The sequence below is a fragment of the Salmo trutta genome, chromosome 28, assembly GCF_901001165.1.
Source record: "Salmo trutta chromosome 28, fSalTru1.1, whole genome shotgun sequence".
NCBI lineage: Eukaryota > Metazoa > Chordata > Actinopteri > Salmoniformes > Salmonidae > Salmo > Salmo trutta.
The window spans coordinates 10,473,077-10,493,145 of record NC_042984.1 but is presented as its reverse complement, the minus strand read 5'-3'; the positions used below and the strand labels follow the sequence as shown (position 1 = coordinate 10,493,145).

Here is a 20,069-nt window from a genome sequence, read left to right as displayed (position 1 = left end):
ATACATTTAAACTCAGTTTTTCACAATTCCTGACATTTAATCCTAGTAAAAATTCCCTGTCTTAGGTCAGTTAGGATCACCACTTTATTTTAAGAATGTGAAATGTCAGAATGTATTAGTATGTATTAGTATGTAGGCCTTGAAATAAATCCACAGGTACACCTCCAATTGACTCAAATGATGTCAATTAGCCTATCAGAAGCTTCTAAAGCCATGACATCATTTTCTGGAATTTTCCAAGCTGTTTAAAGGCACAGTCAACTTAGTGTATGTAAACTTCTGACCCACTGGAATTGTGATACAGTGAATTCTAAGTAAAATAATCTGTCTGTAAACAATTGTTGGAAAAATTGCACAAAGTAGATGTCCTAACCGACTGGCCAAAACTAGTTTGTTAACAAGATATTTGTGGAGTGGTTGAAAAATGAGTTTTAATGACTCCAACCTAAGTGTATGTAAACTTCTGACTTTAACTGTAGTTTACTGCACAAACCTAATTTCTACAGTACTGTTTTTAATTGGTTAATGTTGCATAGGCTTGCATTTTGACTCAAAGTGATCTTGACTCAGAAAAGGTTGGTGACCACTGTTCTAGAGTTTCCCCTGTTAACACCATCAACGTTTCCCTTTACTGAGGCAATTGTGACACGTAATATTAGCCACTTTCAATGCAACATACCGAAACAAAGCTAACAATGCAAGAGATTTTGTTACACTCTACACAGACTGTACTACTCCGCCTGTACTCTACACAGACTGTACTACTCAGCCTGTACTCTACACAGACTGTACTACTCAGCCTGTACTCTACACAGACTGTACTACTCCGCCTGTACTCTACACAGACTGTACTACTCAGCCCGTACTCTACACAGACTGTACTACTCAGCCTGTACTCTACACAGACTGTACTACTCAGCCCGTACTCTACACAGACTGTACTACTCAGGCTGTACTCTACACAGACTGTACTACTCAGCCTGTACTCTACACAGACTGTACTACTCAGTCTGTACTCTACACAGACTGTACTACTCAGCCTGTACTCTACACAGACTGTACTACTCAGTCTGTACTCTACACAGACTGTACTACTCAGCCCGTACTCTACACAGACTGTACTACTCAGCCTGTACTCTACACAGACTGTACTACTCAGCCTGTACTCTACACAGACTGTACTACTCAGCCCGTAGTCTACACAGACTGCACTACTCAGCCTGTACTCTACACAGACTGTACTACTCAGGCTGTACTCTACACAGACTGTACTACTCAGCCTGTACTCTACACAGACTGTACTACTCAGCCCGTACTCTACACAGACTGTACTACTCAGCCTGTACTCTACACAGACTGTACTACTCAGCCTGTACTCTACACAGACTGTACTACTCAGCCTGTACTCTACACAGACTGTACTACTCAGCCTGTACTCTACACAGACTGTACTACTCAGCCTGTACTCTACACAGACTGCACTACTCAGCCTGTACTCTACACAGACTGTACTACTCAGGCTGTACTCTATACAGACTGTACTACTCAGCCTGTACTCTACACAGACTGTACTACTCAGCCTGTACTCTACACAGACTGTACTACTCAGGCTGTACTCTACACAGACTGTACTACTCAGCCTGTACTCTACACAGACTGTACTACTCAGCCCGTACTCTACACAGACTGTACTACTCAGGCTGTACTCTACACAGACTGTACTACTCAGCCTGTACTACTCAGCCTGTACTCTACACAGACTGTACTACTCCGCCTGTACTACTCAGCCTGTACTCTACACAGACTGTACTACTCAGCCTGTACTCTACACAGACTGTACTACTCAGCCTGTACTCTACACAGACTGTACTCTAGTGTTGGTGGAGTGTTGGTGAGGTGCTGGGCATGGACAAGCTAAATATTTTGCACCCCTGCCTTCTGCAAAGTAGGCACTGCTTATCATGGGGCGGCATCAGCGCTCATCTGTATAGCCCTAATGCCACTGAGTGAGAGTCATTGTTTTGGGGCAGAATAATGTGAGGTATGTATTGTTGGAGGTGCGTCTTGGTCAGTTTAGCTCAGAAAATGCCGCCCTTGTCAAACTGCTGCTATAGGCGGCTGCCCAATCCTGCCTAATGGGCGGGCCGGCCGTGGGGCCTAATCATAGAATTATATTTCAAATCGCTATTAATTCAATAGCATCTCTGTGGGCCTAGTCATAAACAACAACAAAAATGTCACTTTTAAAATTCATTACCTTTTCTTGTCAATTGTCAATCACTTCAAAGGGCTCCTTTTACTAGGTTACCTGCACACGTTCATCCACTCTCAACATATTACCAGCCTCCAAACAAAGTGGTGAATGGAAAGAGACCTCTGTTACACAAAACACCACAAAGTGGAATGACATTTGGAGATTGTCATTAGGTCAGAATTAATGCCTCCACTGTCTCGGTTTCGGCCAATCATCTCTGCCTTGGCAAAATGTCAGTGTTCTCGGTGAACCATATCGCATTTTGGAGTCTTTGTCATGCCTCTGACATGCAGTAATGATAAATAATGGCCTAGTAGCCCACACTTTTCTTAACATTTTTGTTTCATTATTGTGATAGGCTCATGTTTTACCGGTATGGCCCTCACTATTTATTTTGCCGGGACGCCGTACCGGACCATACCGCCTTACTTTCACCCCTGGTTATGAACAGTGGTGTAGTGGTACCTGGAGAAGTGGGTATACTATAATATTGCCCCAAAATGTCTAAAAGGCCCCCACGGCAACAGAACGGCGCCCTGTGTGATAAATTCTATGACAAACAGTGACATACACTCTGAATGACCTAAAATGATCAATCCCACATTGGTCTTTCAGTCAGGCCAACTGAAGCTGTACTGTGCAAACAGGCTAATAATGGAATGAAAACATGAAATAAGAAGAAATAAGAATTTAAGGTCATAAGACATGGCCAGATATGGAATTATTAACACATACTAACTACACCACAGCCTCTGAATGAGTGTCTTCATTTTGGTATCAGCCTACTAGTGAAATGCATAAATGAGGCCGTCAACTTGGCCAAAAATTCAGATTTTTTTTTATTTTTTGGAGCGGGTTCCGCTCTCAAAGTCACACTTTTTAATAGAAAAACAACAAAAGTCCACAACAATGCTTAAACAACATCAGGAGACCACTTTTAATTCAACTGTGCAGGCACCTAGCACTGTTTGGTTATTGCTGTTTCTGTAGGACACATGACATTTTCAAAACAAATGGCCACTGGATTGATGTAAATAATAATTCTGACAGGTAGGCATAAGCTAGTTAAGTTATTTTCCTCCAAAACACGACCCTGCCGAGCCACACTGCTTCTTGACACACTGCTCGTTTAACCCGGAAGCCAGCCGCACTAATGTGTCGGAGGAAACACCGTACAACTGGCGACCGTGTCAGCGTGCAGGCGCCCGACCCGCCACAGGAGACGCTAGAACGCGATGGGACAAGGACATCCAGGCCGGCCAAACCCTCCCCTAACCTGGACGACGCTGGGCCAATTGTGCGTCTCAGCCGGCTGTGCCACAGCCCGGGATCGAACCTGGATCTGTAGTGACTTAGACCGCTGCGCCACTTGGGAGGCCCACAACCCTTTCCTGCAGTCAAAAGACCTATTGGCCTCGTGGGTGGGATGTTATTAATATTTTTCATAATTTCATAATTAATTAACATTATTTTTAAAAAGCCTCCAAAAATCTGGTATATTTATGTCAAACGGTTTAGTTATATTTCAGTCTTCTGTGATGTATAGTGTATTATTGGGATGCAAAATCAGAATGTATTACATTATAACTCTATATCTGACAAGTGTATTCTTTATTTTGTTTAGGCCCATAACCATGTGGGTGAGGTGTATACTTTTGTTTAAGACTACCAAGAAACTGATTTCGCCCACTGCAGTAAATGAATTGGGAAGTTTTTTGGGAAAGCCTTTCCATCTTGGCCTTCAGAAGACGGTTAGGCCAATCATTAGCATCACTGTTTTCCTGTTCCTTAGTTGGTTTTTTTACAATCACTTTGGCACTAATTTCAGAATCTCGATGTCATTTTCAAAACTCTAGACACAAAACTCACAACCAATGATCAAAATGCACATTCTTTCAAACTCTAACACTTTTTCCAATTGCTTGGATACAATACACATAAAGCTAAGATCATTTGTTCATTGAACTAAAATCACCTGTTCAAAATGACACAACTTAACATCAAAGTATTACCATTTCAAAATGCAATTCACACATTACATCTGAGATGACTGTCTATTCATTTCATTACAATGATCTAACTATCAATTGATACAACTGCTCAAAATGATAAGTAACTGTTGCATTACTCTTAATGCATAGTTTTATGGAAACTGACGAACAATATTCCATGTTTAGATCATGAAAGTTTCAGGATAACGAGATCCATTGACACCAATTACCATGGAACATGAACCAATTGGACTACATTATCTATGGATGTAATATTTCATCATCATTCTTTATCAGACACTGTTTCTATGGTCCCATGTACCACTTTTCCAGACCATGTTTTCAGATTTGACATTACTGTACACTCACCGGCCACTTTATTAGGTACACTTATCTAGTGCTGGGTAGGACCCTCTTTTACCTCCTCAACAGCCTGAATTATTCACGGTGTTGTACGTTAAGAGATGCCCTTCTGCACACCACTGTTTTAAACAGCTGTTATTTGAGCTTTTGTGGCCTTTCTATTAGCTTGAATGAGTCTGAATATTCTCCTCTGACCTCTCTCATTAACAAGGTGTTTTTGCCCACAGAACTGACGCTCACTGAATGTGTTTTGTTTATCGCACCATTCTCTGTAAACTCTAGAGACTGTAGTGAGTAAAAATCCCAGGAGGGCAGCTGTTTCTGAGATTCTGGAACCACCATGTGTGGCATCAACAATCATACCATGGTCAAAGCTGCTTAGATTACGCATCTTGCCCGTTCTAATGTTTGGTCGAACAACAACTAAAGCTCTCTACTCTATATACTCTATATATTGAGTTGCAGGCAGCCACATGATTCGCTGTTCGAAGGAGCAGGCTATTTGCGTTAACACTCAGGTGTACCTAATAAAGTGGCAAGTGAGTGTATGCAGGCCCTTGTAATTGCTTTTTCAATACTGCCAACTCGTTACTGATGATTGATTTCACATTGTGGTACGAGTATATAGTGAAATGAGTGGTATCCCCCTACAACAACATAGCGTTAACAAGGAGCGGGCAGGTGATCCAGGTCACAATAGAGGTCAAGCAGTGGGAGGAGGAAGACGTGGTGGTGAAAGGAAAGGGACAAGCACCCCTTCTGAGAGGTGGTCGTGGGCCTCGTTAGAGAGGACGAGCACCCCTTCTGAGAGGTGGTCGTGGGCCTCGTTAGAGAGGACGAGCACCCCTTCTGAGAGGTGGTCGTGGGCCTCGTTAGAGAGGACGAGCACCCCTTCTGAGAGGTGGTCGTGGGCCTCGTTTGAGAGGACGAGCACCCCTTCTGAGAGGTGGTCGTGGGCCTCGTTAGAGAGGACGAGCACCCCTTCTGAGAGGTGGTCGTGGGCCTCGTTTGAGAGGACGAGCACCCCTTCTGAGAGGTGGTCGTGGGCCTCGTTAGAGAGGACGAGCACCCCTTCTGAGAGGTGGTCGTGGGCCTCGTTAGAGAGGACGAGCACCCCTCCTGAGAGGTGGTCGTGGGCCTCGTTAGAGAGGACGAGCACCCCTTCTGAGAGGTGGTCGTGGGCCTCGTTAGAGAGGACGAGCACCCCTTCTGAGAGGTGGTCGTGGGCCTCGTTTGAGAGGACGAGCACCCCTTCTGAGAGGTGGTCGTGGGCCTCGTTAGAGAGGATGAGCACCCCTTCTGAGAGGTGGTCGTGGGCCTCGTTAGAGAGGACGAGCACCCCTTCTGAGAGGTGGTCGTGGGCCTCGTTAGAGAGGACGAGCACCCCTTCTGAGAGGTGGTCGTGGGCCTCGTTAGAGAGGACGAGCACCCCTTCTGAGAGGTGGTCGTGGGCCTCGTTAGAGAGGACGAGCACCCCTTCTGAGAGGTGGTCGTGGGCCTCGTTAGAGAGGACGAGCACCCCTTCTGAGAGGTGGTCGTGGGCCTCGTTAGAGAGTACAAGCACCCCTTCTGAGAGGTGGTCGTGGGCCTCGTTAGAGAGGACAAGCACCCCTTCTGAGAGGTGGTCGTGGGCCTCGTTAGAGAGGACAAGCACCCCTTCTGAGAGGTGGTCGTGGGCCTCGTTACAGAGGACATGCACCCCTTCTGAGAGGTGGTTGTGGGCCTCGTTTGAGAGGTGTGGGGGAACGTGGTAGAGGACAAGGTCACGGACCAAGACCGCAGCAGCAACAGCAAAGAGTGTCCAATGAAATCTGAGCAATATTTGTAGACCATGTCGTAAATCATGGCATTACAATGACTGAGGCAGCTACAATGATTCAACCAAACCTCAGAAGATCAACTTTCCTCAATGAGAACCGGTACGTCTTCAGCATGCACTAAACATTAGGCTACTCTCAATTGTCAAATGACTGTACTGCATGCCAATATGTACCACAGAGTAGGTGATGTGACTAAATGTGTTCTTACTGTCATTTTCCCTGAAGAATTGAGGCTTGGCCAAATAGAGGAGGCAGAGGCAAAATTCTGACTAACCACAAGAGCAGGCTGTGGTCAATTTCGTTCGGGCCAGAAATTATATTTGCCTTACAGAAATTCGGCATCCCATCATGGACAATGATAACATGTTCAACAATGTGGAAGCCATATGTTTGCAGACTATTGCACGCATGCTGAAAGGGCACCAGGTGTCTCTAAAACAGCTATACCGTGTGCCTTTTGAAAGAAATGCAGACAGAGTGAAGCAAGATGCCTATTATGAAAAATTCCCCCAAAATTCTACATCATTGTAATCAGTAATTCTCTTTCCAAAATGTATTTTTAGAGGGTGATGGAGCTGGATGCTGATGAAAACCATCATAAATTCCTCTTTTTGGATGAGGCAGGCTTCAACCTGGCCAAGGCAAGGAGGTGAGGTCGGAATTTCATTGGCCAGCGGATAACCATCCAAGTACCTGGACAACATGGGGCCAACATCACCATGTGTGCAGCTATATCAGAAGATGGTGTGGTGGGAAGCAGACCTCGTATTGGATCATATAATGCAGCTCTCCTTGTAACCTTCCTTGATGAGCTAAATCAGGTCTGTAGAGCTGATGGTGTGACATATGTCATTGTGTGGGATAATGTCAGGTTCCACCATGCTCAAATGGTGCAAGCATGGTTTCAGGCCCATCCACAATTTACCACCCGGTACTTACCCCCATACTCTCCTTTCCTTAACCCGATTGAGGAGTTTTTCTCCACATGGAGGTGGAAGGTATATGATAGGCGCCCTCATGAACAAGCCCACCCTTCTCCAGGCCATGGATGACGCATGCAATGACATCACGGCAGACCAGTGTCAGGCCTGGATTCGCCCGAAGATTCTTCCCAAGATGTTTGGCTAATGAAAACATCCATTGTGATGTGGATGAGAACCTGTGGCCAAATCCACAAGACAGGGTTGATGGAAATATAGAAGTACAGTAATCAATCCTTTGCTTTGCTTTTTACAGTAAGCAAGGTGAGGAACACTGCAGTTGACGGTTTACTGTAATTTATTTTTTTATTTCTTTACTTTGATTCAAAGAAACCTATGTTGTGATTTTAATGTATTTCATCAATACATTTCAGATTTTGTAAAGGATTCCACTGTGTGTAGTATTCTCTCTACTAGTCCTTTTACAGTGACGTATTTACATGTAGTACCATAATGACACGTATCACATCATTTGCACTACAATATTTAATGATTGTATAAACAACTACACAGTGAAACTATCGGTATCTTGTGTGTGGGTGATCTAAATTACTTTTCCTATAGTATTTCATGATAAATTAGTTATTTGAACCAATGATTCTGCAAGTACAAGGTTTCTTTTAAAGATATGAATGCACAATGCAATGTTTTGAACATTGGATGGCCTGTGTTAAAAGTGGTGACCGTTTTCAGTTTTGTGTCTAGAGTTTTGAAAAATTACCACAAGGTTCTGAAATTAGTGCCAAAGTGATTGTTAAAAAAAACTGTAATACAATCTTAGTCACATGACAGTACGTATTCCTCTTACTATATCTGTGATGTAAGGTGTTGAGACAAAGCAAGGCCAAGGATGTGTGTGTGTGTGTGTGTGTGTGTGTGTGTGTGTGTGTGTGTGTGTGTCTGTCTGTCTGTCTGTCTGTGATGGAGGATAAAGATAAGGAGGAGGCTTGTGTTTTGTCACTTACTTTCTGAGCCTGGTAGAAAGGGTCCAGATCCTCCAGTGGTGTCGCCACCATTCCAGGAGGGATGTCGCCATAGATGAAGGGCAGATTCCGCCCAGCCTCCAGGTCGCCATTGGGCTTGGGTTTGTTGTCATCGTCGTCGTCACGGTGACTGCTGTCCTGTTTGGGAGGCGGTTTGTTCTTCTCCTCGTTGATCCGGAGCTCGATGTTAGCCAATGTTTCCACGGTAAAATATTTAAAGCTGTCAGGTCCTGGTGGTGCCATAAGGGGTGCAGCCATGTTGTCATCCTGTAGCTACTTGGTCGTCAAGTATTGTACCATCCACTGAAACCAGCTCTGGGGGAATGAGAGAGAGTAAAGAAGAACAAATGAGCCAAGAGAGCAGAGTTAGAAGGGTAATAGAAGGTGCTCAACAAAAGATGAATCAAGGTGAAACCAAAAATCACAAGAACATTTGAAGGGAATATGCACAAGAGTGAGTGGTGCCTGTTTTCTTCAAAAGAGCAAGAGAGTTGAGGAAGCAGAGCCCAATAGTCATCAGAGCAGATGAGACTGTGTAGAGATGGGCTGTCCTATTGTTGAGGCCCTTGTGATTTTCATGGTCTTCTCTTGAAAATACAAGGCATTAAATATTCAATAGTTTGAATTATTTTGAAATGTTTGTAAATATCATTCATGAATATCATAACAGCAAGATGTATGTGTATGAACTGGATTTGGAGAAGTAATATTTAGCCTTGCACTTTATGTGAATCCAAGATGGCACCCCCGTTATTCTTGACCCAAATACTATATAGGGTGCCATTTTGGACGCAAGTACTCTCTCCCTGTTTTTTCTACGGTAAAGAAAAGCTTCAGAGCAAGAGAAGATCTTTCAAGTTCTCCCACAGCAGAGCCGTCGCAGAAATGGGCCAGTACAGTCCGGACTTGACAGAAGAAGAAGAAACACAGGATATGTCCCAAATAACATTCTATTTCCTATATGGTGCACTACTTCTGTACAGAGCTCTATGGGCCATGGTCAAAGGTAGTGCACTATATAGGGAATAGGGTGCCATTTGGGGCGGGCCCAGATACACTAACACTGAACGAGAGATAACGGTTAAAAAGGTGAGATCATCAAACTTAAAACACCAACTAAAACATCAAATAATGATGCTGCTATTTTGAGAACACACTACAGATGTAGAATGACAGAACAAATATGAGTCAATGACTTTCATGTATGATAGATATAACAAGTAGGTTTGATCACGAGTCACAATACAAATGGCAACCTATTCCCTACATACAATAGTTGACATAGTCCTGTGGGTCTTGGTCAAAAGAAGTGGACTATAGGAAACAGGGAGCTTTGGGGACAAAGGCTTTAAATGCTGTAGGGGACACCCAGTATTTTATTAAAATATATAACCTTAGCTCCATATTTATTGTATTGGAAGAAAATACTAATTAGTCTATTGCTCACATACAGTTGAAGTCGGAAGTTAACATACACTTAGGTTGGAGTCATTAAAACTCGTTTTTCAACCACTCCACAAATTTCTTGTTAACAAACTATAGTTTTGGCAAGTCGGTTAGGACATCTACTTTGTGCATGACACAAGTCATTTTTCCAACAATTGTTTACAGACATATTATTTCACTTATAATTAACTGTATCACAATTCCAGTGGGTCAGAAGTTTAAATATACTAAGTTGACTGTGTCTTTAAACAGCTTGGAAAATTCTAGAAAATGATGTCATGGCTTTAGAAGCTTCTAAAAAGCTAAATGACATCATTTGAGTCAATTGGAGGTGTACCTGTGGATGTATTTCAAGGCCTACCTTCAAACTCAGTGCCTCTTTGTTTGACATCATGGGAAAATCAAAAGAAATCAGCCAAGACCTCAGAAAAAAATTGAAGAACTTCACAAGTCAGGTTCATCCTTTTGATCAACTTCCAAATTCCTGAAGGTACCATGTTCATCTGTACAAACAACAGTACGCAAGTATAAACACCATGGGACCACGCAGCCGTCATACCGCTCAAGAATGAGACGAGTTCTGTCTCCTAGAGATGAACGTACTTTTGTGCGAAAAGTGCAAATCAATCTCAGAACAACACAAGGACCTTGTGAACATGCTGGAGGAAACAGGTACAAAAGTATCTATATCCACAGTAAAACAAGACCTATATCGACATAACCTGAAAGGCCACTCAGCAAGGAAGAAGCCACTTCTCCAAGACTACGGTTTGCAACTGCGCATGGGGACAAAGATTGTACTTTTTGGAAAAATGTCTTCTGGTCTGATGAAACAAAAATAGAACTATTTGGCCATTAAGACCATTGTTATGTTTGTAGGAAAAAGGGGGAGGCTTGCAAGTCGAAGAACACCATCCCAACCGTGAAGCACGGGGGTGGCAGCATCATGTTGTGGGGGTGCTTTGCTGCAGGAGGGACTGGTGCACTTCACAAAATAGATGGCATCACGAGGCAGGAAAATTATGTGGATATATTGAAGCAACATCTCAAGACATCAGTCAGGAAGTTAAAGCTTGGTCGCAAATGGGTCTTCCAAATGGACAAAGACCCCAAGCATACTTCCAAAGTTGTGGCAAAATGGCTAAACAATGTCAAGGTATTGGAGTGGCCATCACAAAGCCCTGACCTCAATCCTATAGACAATTTGTGGGCAGAACTGAAAAAGCTTGTGCAAGCAAGGAGGCCTACAAACCTGACTCAGTTACACCAGCTCTGTCAGGAGGAATGGACCAAGATTTACCCAACTTATTGTGGGAAGCTTGTGGAAGGCTACCCGAAACGTTTGACCCAAGTTAAACAATTTAAAGGAAATGCTACCAAATACTAATTGAGTGTATGTAAACTTCTGACCCACTGGGAATGTGATGAAAGAAATTAAAGCTGAAATAAATCATTCTCTCTACTATTATTCTGACATTTCACATTCTTAAAATAAAGTGGTGATCTTAATAAATGTCAGGAATTGTGAAAAACTGAATTTAAATGTATTTGGCTAAGGTGTATGTGAACTTCCGACTTCAACTGTAGATTATTTGTGCTCTCTATCAATTGAAGATACTGATGACATAACTTGTATAAAATGTGTGGTTGATTCAGGCTGGGATGTTTGTTTGTTTAGTTTAGTTTAGTTTATTAGGATCCTCATTAGCTACTGCACATGAGACTGTTGAAAGATAATTTAATTTTAATTTCTCTACCATAAGCTGCCTCCAATGTCGTTTTAGTTCCATGTTGCTCAGTTGGTAGAGCATTACGCTTGCAACACCAGGGGGTTCGATTCCCACGGGGGACCAGTACAGAAAAATATGAAAATGTATGCACTCTCTACTGTAAGTCGCTCAGAATAGGAGTATCTGATAAATTAATTAAATTAAAATATTTCAGAAAATTTGTCAGAATGTCCAACTGGCCTCACAACCGCAGACCACGTGTTACCACACCAGCCCAAGACCTCCACATCCAGCTTCTTCACCTGTGGGATGGTCTGAGACCAGCCACCCGGACAGCTGATGAAATTTCTGCACAAACTGTCAGAAACCGTCTTTGGGAAGCTCATCTGCGTGCTCATTGTCCTCACCAGGGTCTTGATCTGACTGCAGTTCGGCGTCGTAACCTGATTCAGTGGGCAAATGCTCATCTTCAATGGCCACTGGCACGCTGGAGAAGGGTGCTCTTCATGGATGAATCCTGGTTTCAACTGTACCAGGCAGATGGCAGACAGCGTGTATGGTGTTGTGTGGGTGAGCGGTTTGATGAGGTCAATATTGTGAACAGAGTGCCCCATGGTGGTGATGGGGTTATGGTATGGGCAGGAATAAATTATGGACAATAAACACACCCTATGGACAATATACCACCCCTACCTTGTGTTCTGACAAAGTAGGGGTGGTATACAGAAGATAGACATATTTGGTGAAAGACCAAGTCCATATTATGGCACGACCATCTCAAATAAGCAAAGAGAAACAACAGTCCATCACTACTCTTAAGGATCTCTACAGATCGGTGTCCCACCCACGGGACGGTTGAGCTAAGGTAGGCTAATGCGATTAGAATGAGGTTGTAAGTAACAAGAAGATTTCCCAGGACATAGACATATCTAATATTGGTAGAAAGCTTAAATTCTTGTTAATCTAACTGCACTGTCCAATTTACAGTAGCTACTACAATGAAAGAATACTATGCTATTGTCTGAGGAGAGTGCACAGTTATGAACTTGAAAAGTTATTAATAAACCAATTAGGCACATTTGGGCAGTCTTGATACAACATTTTGAACAGAAATGCAATGGTTCATTGGATCCGTCTAAAAAAATTGCACATACACTGCTGCTATCTAGTGGCTAAAATCTAAATTGCACTTGGGCTGGAATAATGCATTATGGCCTTACTCTCGCATTTCAAATATGGTACAAAAATAAAACAGTTGGTTTATTCTTTGTATTATCTTTTACCAGATCTAATGTGATATATTCTCCTACATTAATTTAACATTTCCACAAACTTCAAAGTGTTTCCTTTCAAATGGTATCAAGAATATGCATATCCTTGCTTCCGGTCCTGAGCTACGGGAAGTTAGATTTGGGTATGTCATTTTAGGCTAAAAAAAATAAAAAAAGGGGTGGATCCTTAAGAGGTTTAAGACATGAAGGTCAGTCAATCCGTACAATTTCAAGAATTTTTTACGTTTCTTCAAGTGCAGTCGCAAAAACCGTCAAGCACTATGATGAAACTGGCTCTCATGAGGACCACCACAGGAAAGGAAGGCCCAGAGTTACCTCTGCTGCAGAGGATACATTCATTAGAGTTACCAGCCTCAGAAATGGCAGCCCAAATAAATGCTGCACAGAATTCAAGTAACAGACACATCTCAACATCAACTGTTCAGAGGAGACTGTGTGAATCAGGCCTTCATGGTGGTATTGCTGCAAAGAAACCACTACTAAAGAACACCAATAATAAGAAGAGACTTGTTTGGGACAAGAAACACAAGCAATGGACATTAGACTGGTGGCAATCTGTCCGATTTTTGGTTCCAACCGCCGTGTCTTTGTGAGACGCAGAGTAGGTGAACGGATGATCTTCGCATGTGTGGTTTCCACCGTGAAGCATGGAGGAGGAGGTGTGATGGTGTGGGGGTGCTTTGCTGTTGACACTGACAGTGATTTATTTAGAATTCAAGGCACACTTAACCAGCATAGCTACCACAGCATTCTGCAGCGATATGCCGTCCCATCTGGTTTGCGCTTAGTGGGACTATAATTTGTTTTTCAACAGGACAATGATCCAACACACCTCCAGGCTGTGTAAGGGCTATTTGACTAATAAGGAGAGTGATGGAGTGCTGCATCAGATGAGCTGACTTCCACAACCTCAACCCAATTGAGATGGTTTGGTACGAGTTGGACCGCAGAGTGAAGGAAAAGCGGCCAACAAGTGCTTAGCATATGTGGGAACTCCTTCAAGACTGTTGGAAAAGCCCTCCAGGTGAAACTGGTTGAGAGAATGCCAAGAGTGTGCAAAGCTATCATCAAGGCATAGGGTGGCTACTTTGAAGAATCTAAAATATATTTTGATTTGTTTAACACTATTTTGGTTACTACATGATTCCATATGTGTTATTTTATAGTTTTGATGTCTTCACTATTATTCTACAATGTAGAGAATAGAAAAAATGATGAAAAAGCCTTGAATGAGTAGGTGTGTCCAAACTGAATATACAGTACCAGTCAAAAGTTAAGTTAGATCTTTAGAAAGAGGCGAGGCACTGCTCTTACTGTAACAATAATGAATGTTGAAAGGATATTATCATTATCATCACACTCTTAGAAAAACCCTTTTTGGTTCCAGGTAGAACCTTTTTAGTTCCGGGTAGAACCCTATTGGGTTCCATATAGAACCGTCTGTGGAAAGGAGACAACCAAAGAACCCTTTTAGGTTCTAGATAGCACCTTTTTATCTAAGAGTGCAGTATAAAACACTAATATTGTTTAGGTATGGCAAGCATAGAATTAGAATGCTTGCCAACTAATTCTTTTTTTTGTTTTTGTTTTTGCTTGCCATCTACTTCTATAATGGCAAGTTTTTCACTACCACACTCCATGCTAACCATGCTTGGCAAAATGTATAAAATACAATAGTATTATGGTAATAGTACAGTAGTAAAGTGGTAGTATAGAAACGTGTCGTGTCATGATTCTCTGTGCCAGCAGAGGAAAAAAGAGACCTACCTGGCAACAGACCACAACAGACTATGGGATGTGTAACTAAGGAAACAATATCAATATTACAGCACAAATTCAGTTGCTGGTAGATCCTGTTCCCATATCACCCTGTCACGTCTGTCTGAAGAATGGGACCAAAGCACAGCGTGTATATCATTCCACATTTTATTATAACAGTGAAACTATGCAAGACAGACAAATAAACTCATAAACAAAACAACAAACCGTGACGAAGAGATGCAACATACACTTACTCAAAACACACAATCTCCCACAAACCCAGGTGGGAAAAACAACTACTTAATTATGATCTCCAATTAGAGACAACGATGACCAGCTGCCTCTAATTGGAGATCATCCCAAAAAAACAACATAGAAATACAGAAACAAGAACATGACAACATAGAAAATCTAAACTAGACACAACCCCGTCACACCCTGACTTACTCTACCATAGAAAATAAAAGCTTCTATGGTCAGGCCGTGACAGTACCCTCCCCCCCCCAAAGGTGCGGACTCCGAACGCCAAAACATCTAACAAAAAGATTAACAAAAAAGGGAGGGTTAGGATGGGTGTCTAATGTCGGTGGCGGCTCTGGTGCAGGACGAAGAACCCTCTCATCCTGCTTATCCGCCAACATAGGAGGCGGCTCGGGTGCAGGACGACGAACCCTCTCCTCCTGCGAATTCAGCATCATAGGAGGCGGCTCCGGTTTGGGGCGTAGCCCCCGCTTCTCCCTCCGCTTTTGTGTCACCGGACCGTGGATCATCGGAGGAACCGGACCGAGGTTCATCGCCAGAGGCTCCGGACTGCAGACCGCCGCTGGAGGTTCCGGACTGCGGGCCGTCTCAGGAGGTTCCGGACTGCGGGCCGTCTCAGGAGGTTCCGGACTGCGGGCCGTCTCAGGAGGTTCCGGACTGCGGGCCGTCTCAGGAGGTTCCGGACTGGGAACTGTCGCCAGAAGCTCCGGACTGGGAACTGTCGCCAGAAGCTCCGGACTGGGAACTGTCGCCCGAAGCTCCGGACTGGGAACTGTCGCCCGAAGCTCCGGACTGGGAACTGTCGCCCGAAGCTCCGGACTGGGAACTGTCGCCGCACTTGCCGGGCTAAAGTGATTCCCAGTCCAGCAAGTGCGTGGGGCTGGCACAGGTGGCGCCAGACTGGTAACACGCACCTCAGGGCGAGTGCGGGGAGCAGGAACAGGGCGTACTGGGCTGTGGAGGCGCACTGGAGGTCTGGAGCGTAGGGTTGGCACAATCCATCCTGGCTGGATGCTCACTTTAGCCCGGCAAGTGCGGGGCGCTGGCACAGGACGCACTGGGCTGTGAATGCGCACTGGAGACACCGTGCATATCACCGCAAAACATGGTGGCTGACAGGTCACACGCTCCCTCAAGCGAGTGTGTGGAGGAGACACTGGACGTACCAGACTGGGGAGGCGCACTGAAGGCCAGATGCGTGAAACAGGTGCATATGACACCGGACTGGTGTCACGCTCCTCAGCACACCCGCTCTGCAGCGCTCTCAATGCTAACACCTCTCTCCGGAATCTTGCGTCGAGTTCCTCACTCGTCTCCCTGACTGGCTCTGGTTCACCCCTCAGCTCTCCACGGTAAGCACGAGGAGTTGGCCCAGGTCCCAAACCTGACTCCACCGAACTCCCCGTGTGACAAGGTGCGGACTCCGAACGCCAAAACATTTAACAAAAAATTTAACAAAAAAGGGAGGGTTAGGGTGGGTGTCACGCTCCTCAGCACACACTACTTAAATATAATCTCCAATTAGAGACAACGATGACCAGCTGCCTCTAATTGGAGATCATCCCCCCCCCCAAAAAAACATAGAAATACAGAAACAAGAAGATGACAACATATAAAATCTAAACTAGACACAACCCCGTCACTGTAACGCTCGTCGTCGGGTGATAAGGAAGCGGACCAAAACGCAGCTGGGAGCGAATACATGTTTATTTAACACACTAGAATTAAACATGTACACAAAATCAAGGAAAAACTGCCAATACGTTACGTGCTCAAATAACGAGACAACAACCCACAAACATCGTGGGGGAAAAGGAACTTAAATGTGATTCCCAATCAGACTTCACAAGCGACAGCTGTCTGATTGGGAAATCACCCCGAGCCCAACATAGAAATAAAACACAAAGAAAGGCTATAACCAAAACATAGAAAATAAACCATAGAAATGCCACACCCTGACCAAAATAGCAGAGTTCACCTGGTCAGGGCGTGACAGTCACGCCCTGACCTACTAACATATTGCAATGAATAACGTTGTATAAATCTCACGATTTCAAATTAAATATTAAATTCAACCAACGATAAAAACGTAAATGTCAGTGTTTGTCCTCACACACTGAATGCTCGTTCACTGTAGAGCTTGTTGTATAACTGTGTTGTTTGCATTGACACAATATAACTAAATACAGGGATTGACAACGTAACCAACCTTACAGGCAGCCCGAAACACTTTTATTAACAGGTTAGAATAGCAACAATATTGCAGCCTAAAATCAGCGATAAGAGAAAGAAGGGAAAAGGGATTGGAATGCAGTTATCTGTCCCTCGACCCGCGCCTCTCACGGGCGCTGTCCATTTCAGCACCACAAGATCGAGAGAGGCAAGCGAGAGAGTAGTGGCTCAAATATCTTGTAACAAAAATCATTTTCAATGCAATATCAACATGCACACTCTTTTTCTTTGATTGATTTACTCCGAAAAAGTATTGCATTGGGGCGTTAATGATAACAGGACAAGATATTTGGGCAGAAATGGATCTTAGGATGCAGGCCATGAGTCTAAAGTCATAGGCTACATTAATACTAACAGGGATATGAGGCTGCAGGTGTCGTATAATCCGATAATGGAATATGTTCCGTTGATTAAACAAACACAAGCAATATCAAATGTTTTTTCAGGCTACAGCGTTTACTTACCTACGTAAATGTTATCACACTGGCTAATGTAAGATTAGGCTAGCCTATGCATCACCATAACTTCGATAGCAACCATCTCTCATATTCTATTCTTGCTTGGACCCAGTGGGACATAATACGAAATGAACAATTTTCTGTCATTTTTCTTTCATCCGGTGCCGGTTCACCGGGCTAGTTTTATGTAACCATCGTAGACAGAGTATACAGAAAGCGCCATGCAGCTCTTACTGTTAACGACGGTGTCTCACAGTTAAACCCGTGGCTACTTCAAATGTCCTTACTTCACTTAATGACAAACATTTTCCAAACATAGCCTAGGATACACATTCGGCGACATGGTATGATGTCAAATGGCAATGTATATTATGTAACGAAGCAGGCAGATCTCAGTGTGTTGCACCAGAACCTGCCTTGTTCCTGGCAGTCGATGGCCCTATCCATTTCAGACTACTATTGTTTACTACAAACTCAATGACAGCATTCTCCCTGCCAAAGACATGCACACTAGTTTAGTGTGTCGTTGTTATCTAATCTGAGGAGTAATAGGCTAAACACCGTCAATCGAGTACCACTGAATGTTTTGAAGTGTAACAAAACGTGTCTATCGTTGCCAATCTTATCACAAAGTCGGTTTGTAGACTTACTGTACATAATACTACAAATTAACCATCGTGCACAGCTATTACAATGTACGCGTTCAGCACCAGCCTACCCAAAAGTGCGGCACATCACAGCCTAGGAAACACAACGAAATGCTGCAGTGGGTGGTTTCTGTTAGGTTTTTAAGCGGTTATATTTTCCCACCGTGCAAAATGTCCCATGTCGAACACATAGTCCTACCTTATCGCAATCAACATAGTAGACTGAGGAAAAATCATTTTCTCCGATAATTCAATGTTTGTAGGATATTCTGAGCGTTTTACGCGCTGCCTAGTCCTAAAGTCGGCTCCAACTGAAGGAAGGCGAGATGTAGGCTACCACACCCGTAAAGCCATGTCGACCACCTGATCGATACCAGGGTATGTGTATGCAACGAAATTACACTGGTTGTAAGGTTCTTGCTTTGATTATCAATTTTGAGATGAAAGGTTGATGAAAAAGAGTGGTGGAGGATAGCAGCATAGTTTCAAAGGCTCTGGCACCACAGAAAACACCCCTACATGTTAGAATAGGCTCGATTAGATGGATGAGCATTTTGGGGGAAAGATGGGGGAGAGAATGATCTCGTCAGGCTACTGACGCCAATATTTGCAGCGTGTCATAACTACCACGAAATGAAATACAATTTAAGCACAAAATCATAACTAGTTGTTTGATAATCATAATTTTTAAATATTTAAATCGTTGAGTTTTTGAAGCTGTCAGAATTGTGGCCATCGTCGTCTTGTAGTTTTTCCTATTTGTCTGAACAATATTATGGCTAGCTCAGTGAAGGATATTAGCAATATATCGATGAAGCTTAAATATAACGGGAATCAGTTTGAGGCTAAGGCAGGCAGCCAATTCAAGCAAAAAAGAAGAAGATGCTGGTCAGAGAGCGGCTCTGCGACATTTCTATCAGGTTATTGAGACTATAGAACCAACCAATTCATCAAAACATGCAACCATTTTAGAAAAAGCTAAGAATTGACCTACTTTATAAGCATTACAAGGAACCCAGAAAGGCGTTGCTCGACTGCAGATGTCGAAACGATTCAGGAGAAACAGGGGTTGTCGCCATATTGTAGCTGCTACCTCTCAGTGCTTGCAGCTACCCTGGCTGCATTATTGATGACTCTCAGCAGAAATGTAAGGGAGTGTCGGCAAATGCATTTTACTGAAGAAATCAGTGACCACCACCACCATTCATTTGTGCGTCAAAAACAGGCCTACTGTACATATGAACAAACTAAAGAGGTGAATTGTTATCTAACTTTTGTTCAAATACCTCGACAAGAGGTGAAATAGTTAAAAATACTAGCCTGTAGGGCGTTCAGCACAGGCACAGCAACTGAATGGGCCATATCAGCTGACCATTGTGGACCACTTTTTTCAGTCTTGTAAGATTTATGATGGATGATATGCCGTTTAGGCTACTGCAGACCTACATCGTGGCCAATGTAGCCTAATGAGTTGTTGGCATACAATAATGTTTTACTGTCTGTAAGTGATCATTAGGCTATTGATGTGGGCTACAGTGATGACGTGAGACACTGCGTAAATTGGGCCTAATATTCGTTGCAAATAATTATATGCAAAATATGAAATGATATTGTAGCCTATGATAGCCGGTATCAACATTATCCCAGTCCCTAGTTATTGATAAGTGACCTCACACATAGCCTACAGTAAAACAATTGTGACCAAACTTTTACGTCACAAAGCTGACACCTCTTTGCTTTGGAACAATACATGAATGAATCAAGCAATGATTGGAGATCCACCAATCCACCTGCCAGTTTAGTCCACCTACATTTTCCTCACATAAAGATGGCCTTTAGGACATTTGGAAC

At 43.4% G+C, this 20,069-nt stretch overlaps 1 protein-coding gene across 4 annotated transcripts in view; it reads right to left on the bottom strand.

Moving 5' to 3' along the window:
* Positions 1 to 19,347, bottom strand: part of scn8aa (sodium channel, voltage gated, type VIII, alpha subunit a) — a 117,867-nt gene extending 98,520 nt beyond the window's left edge. For all 4 annotated transcript variants that reach the window (XM_029718577.1, XM_029718580.1, XM_029718578.1 and 1 more), the window contains exons 1-2: positions 19,213 to 19,347; positions 8,374 to 8,706 (exon numbers count right to left, since the gene is read on the bottom strand). In XM_029718577.1, coding sequence (XP_029574437.1) covers positions 8,374 to 8,649 — 276 coding nt within the window. In that variant the 5' untranslated portion in view covers positions 8,650 to 8,706; positions 19,213 to 19,347. The remainder of the gene's footprint in view (positions 1 to 8,373; positions 8,707 to 19,212) is intronic.
* Positions 19,348 to 20,069: the final 722 nt, after the last annotated feature.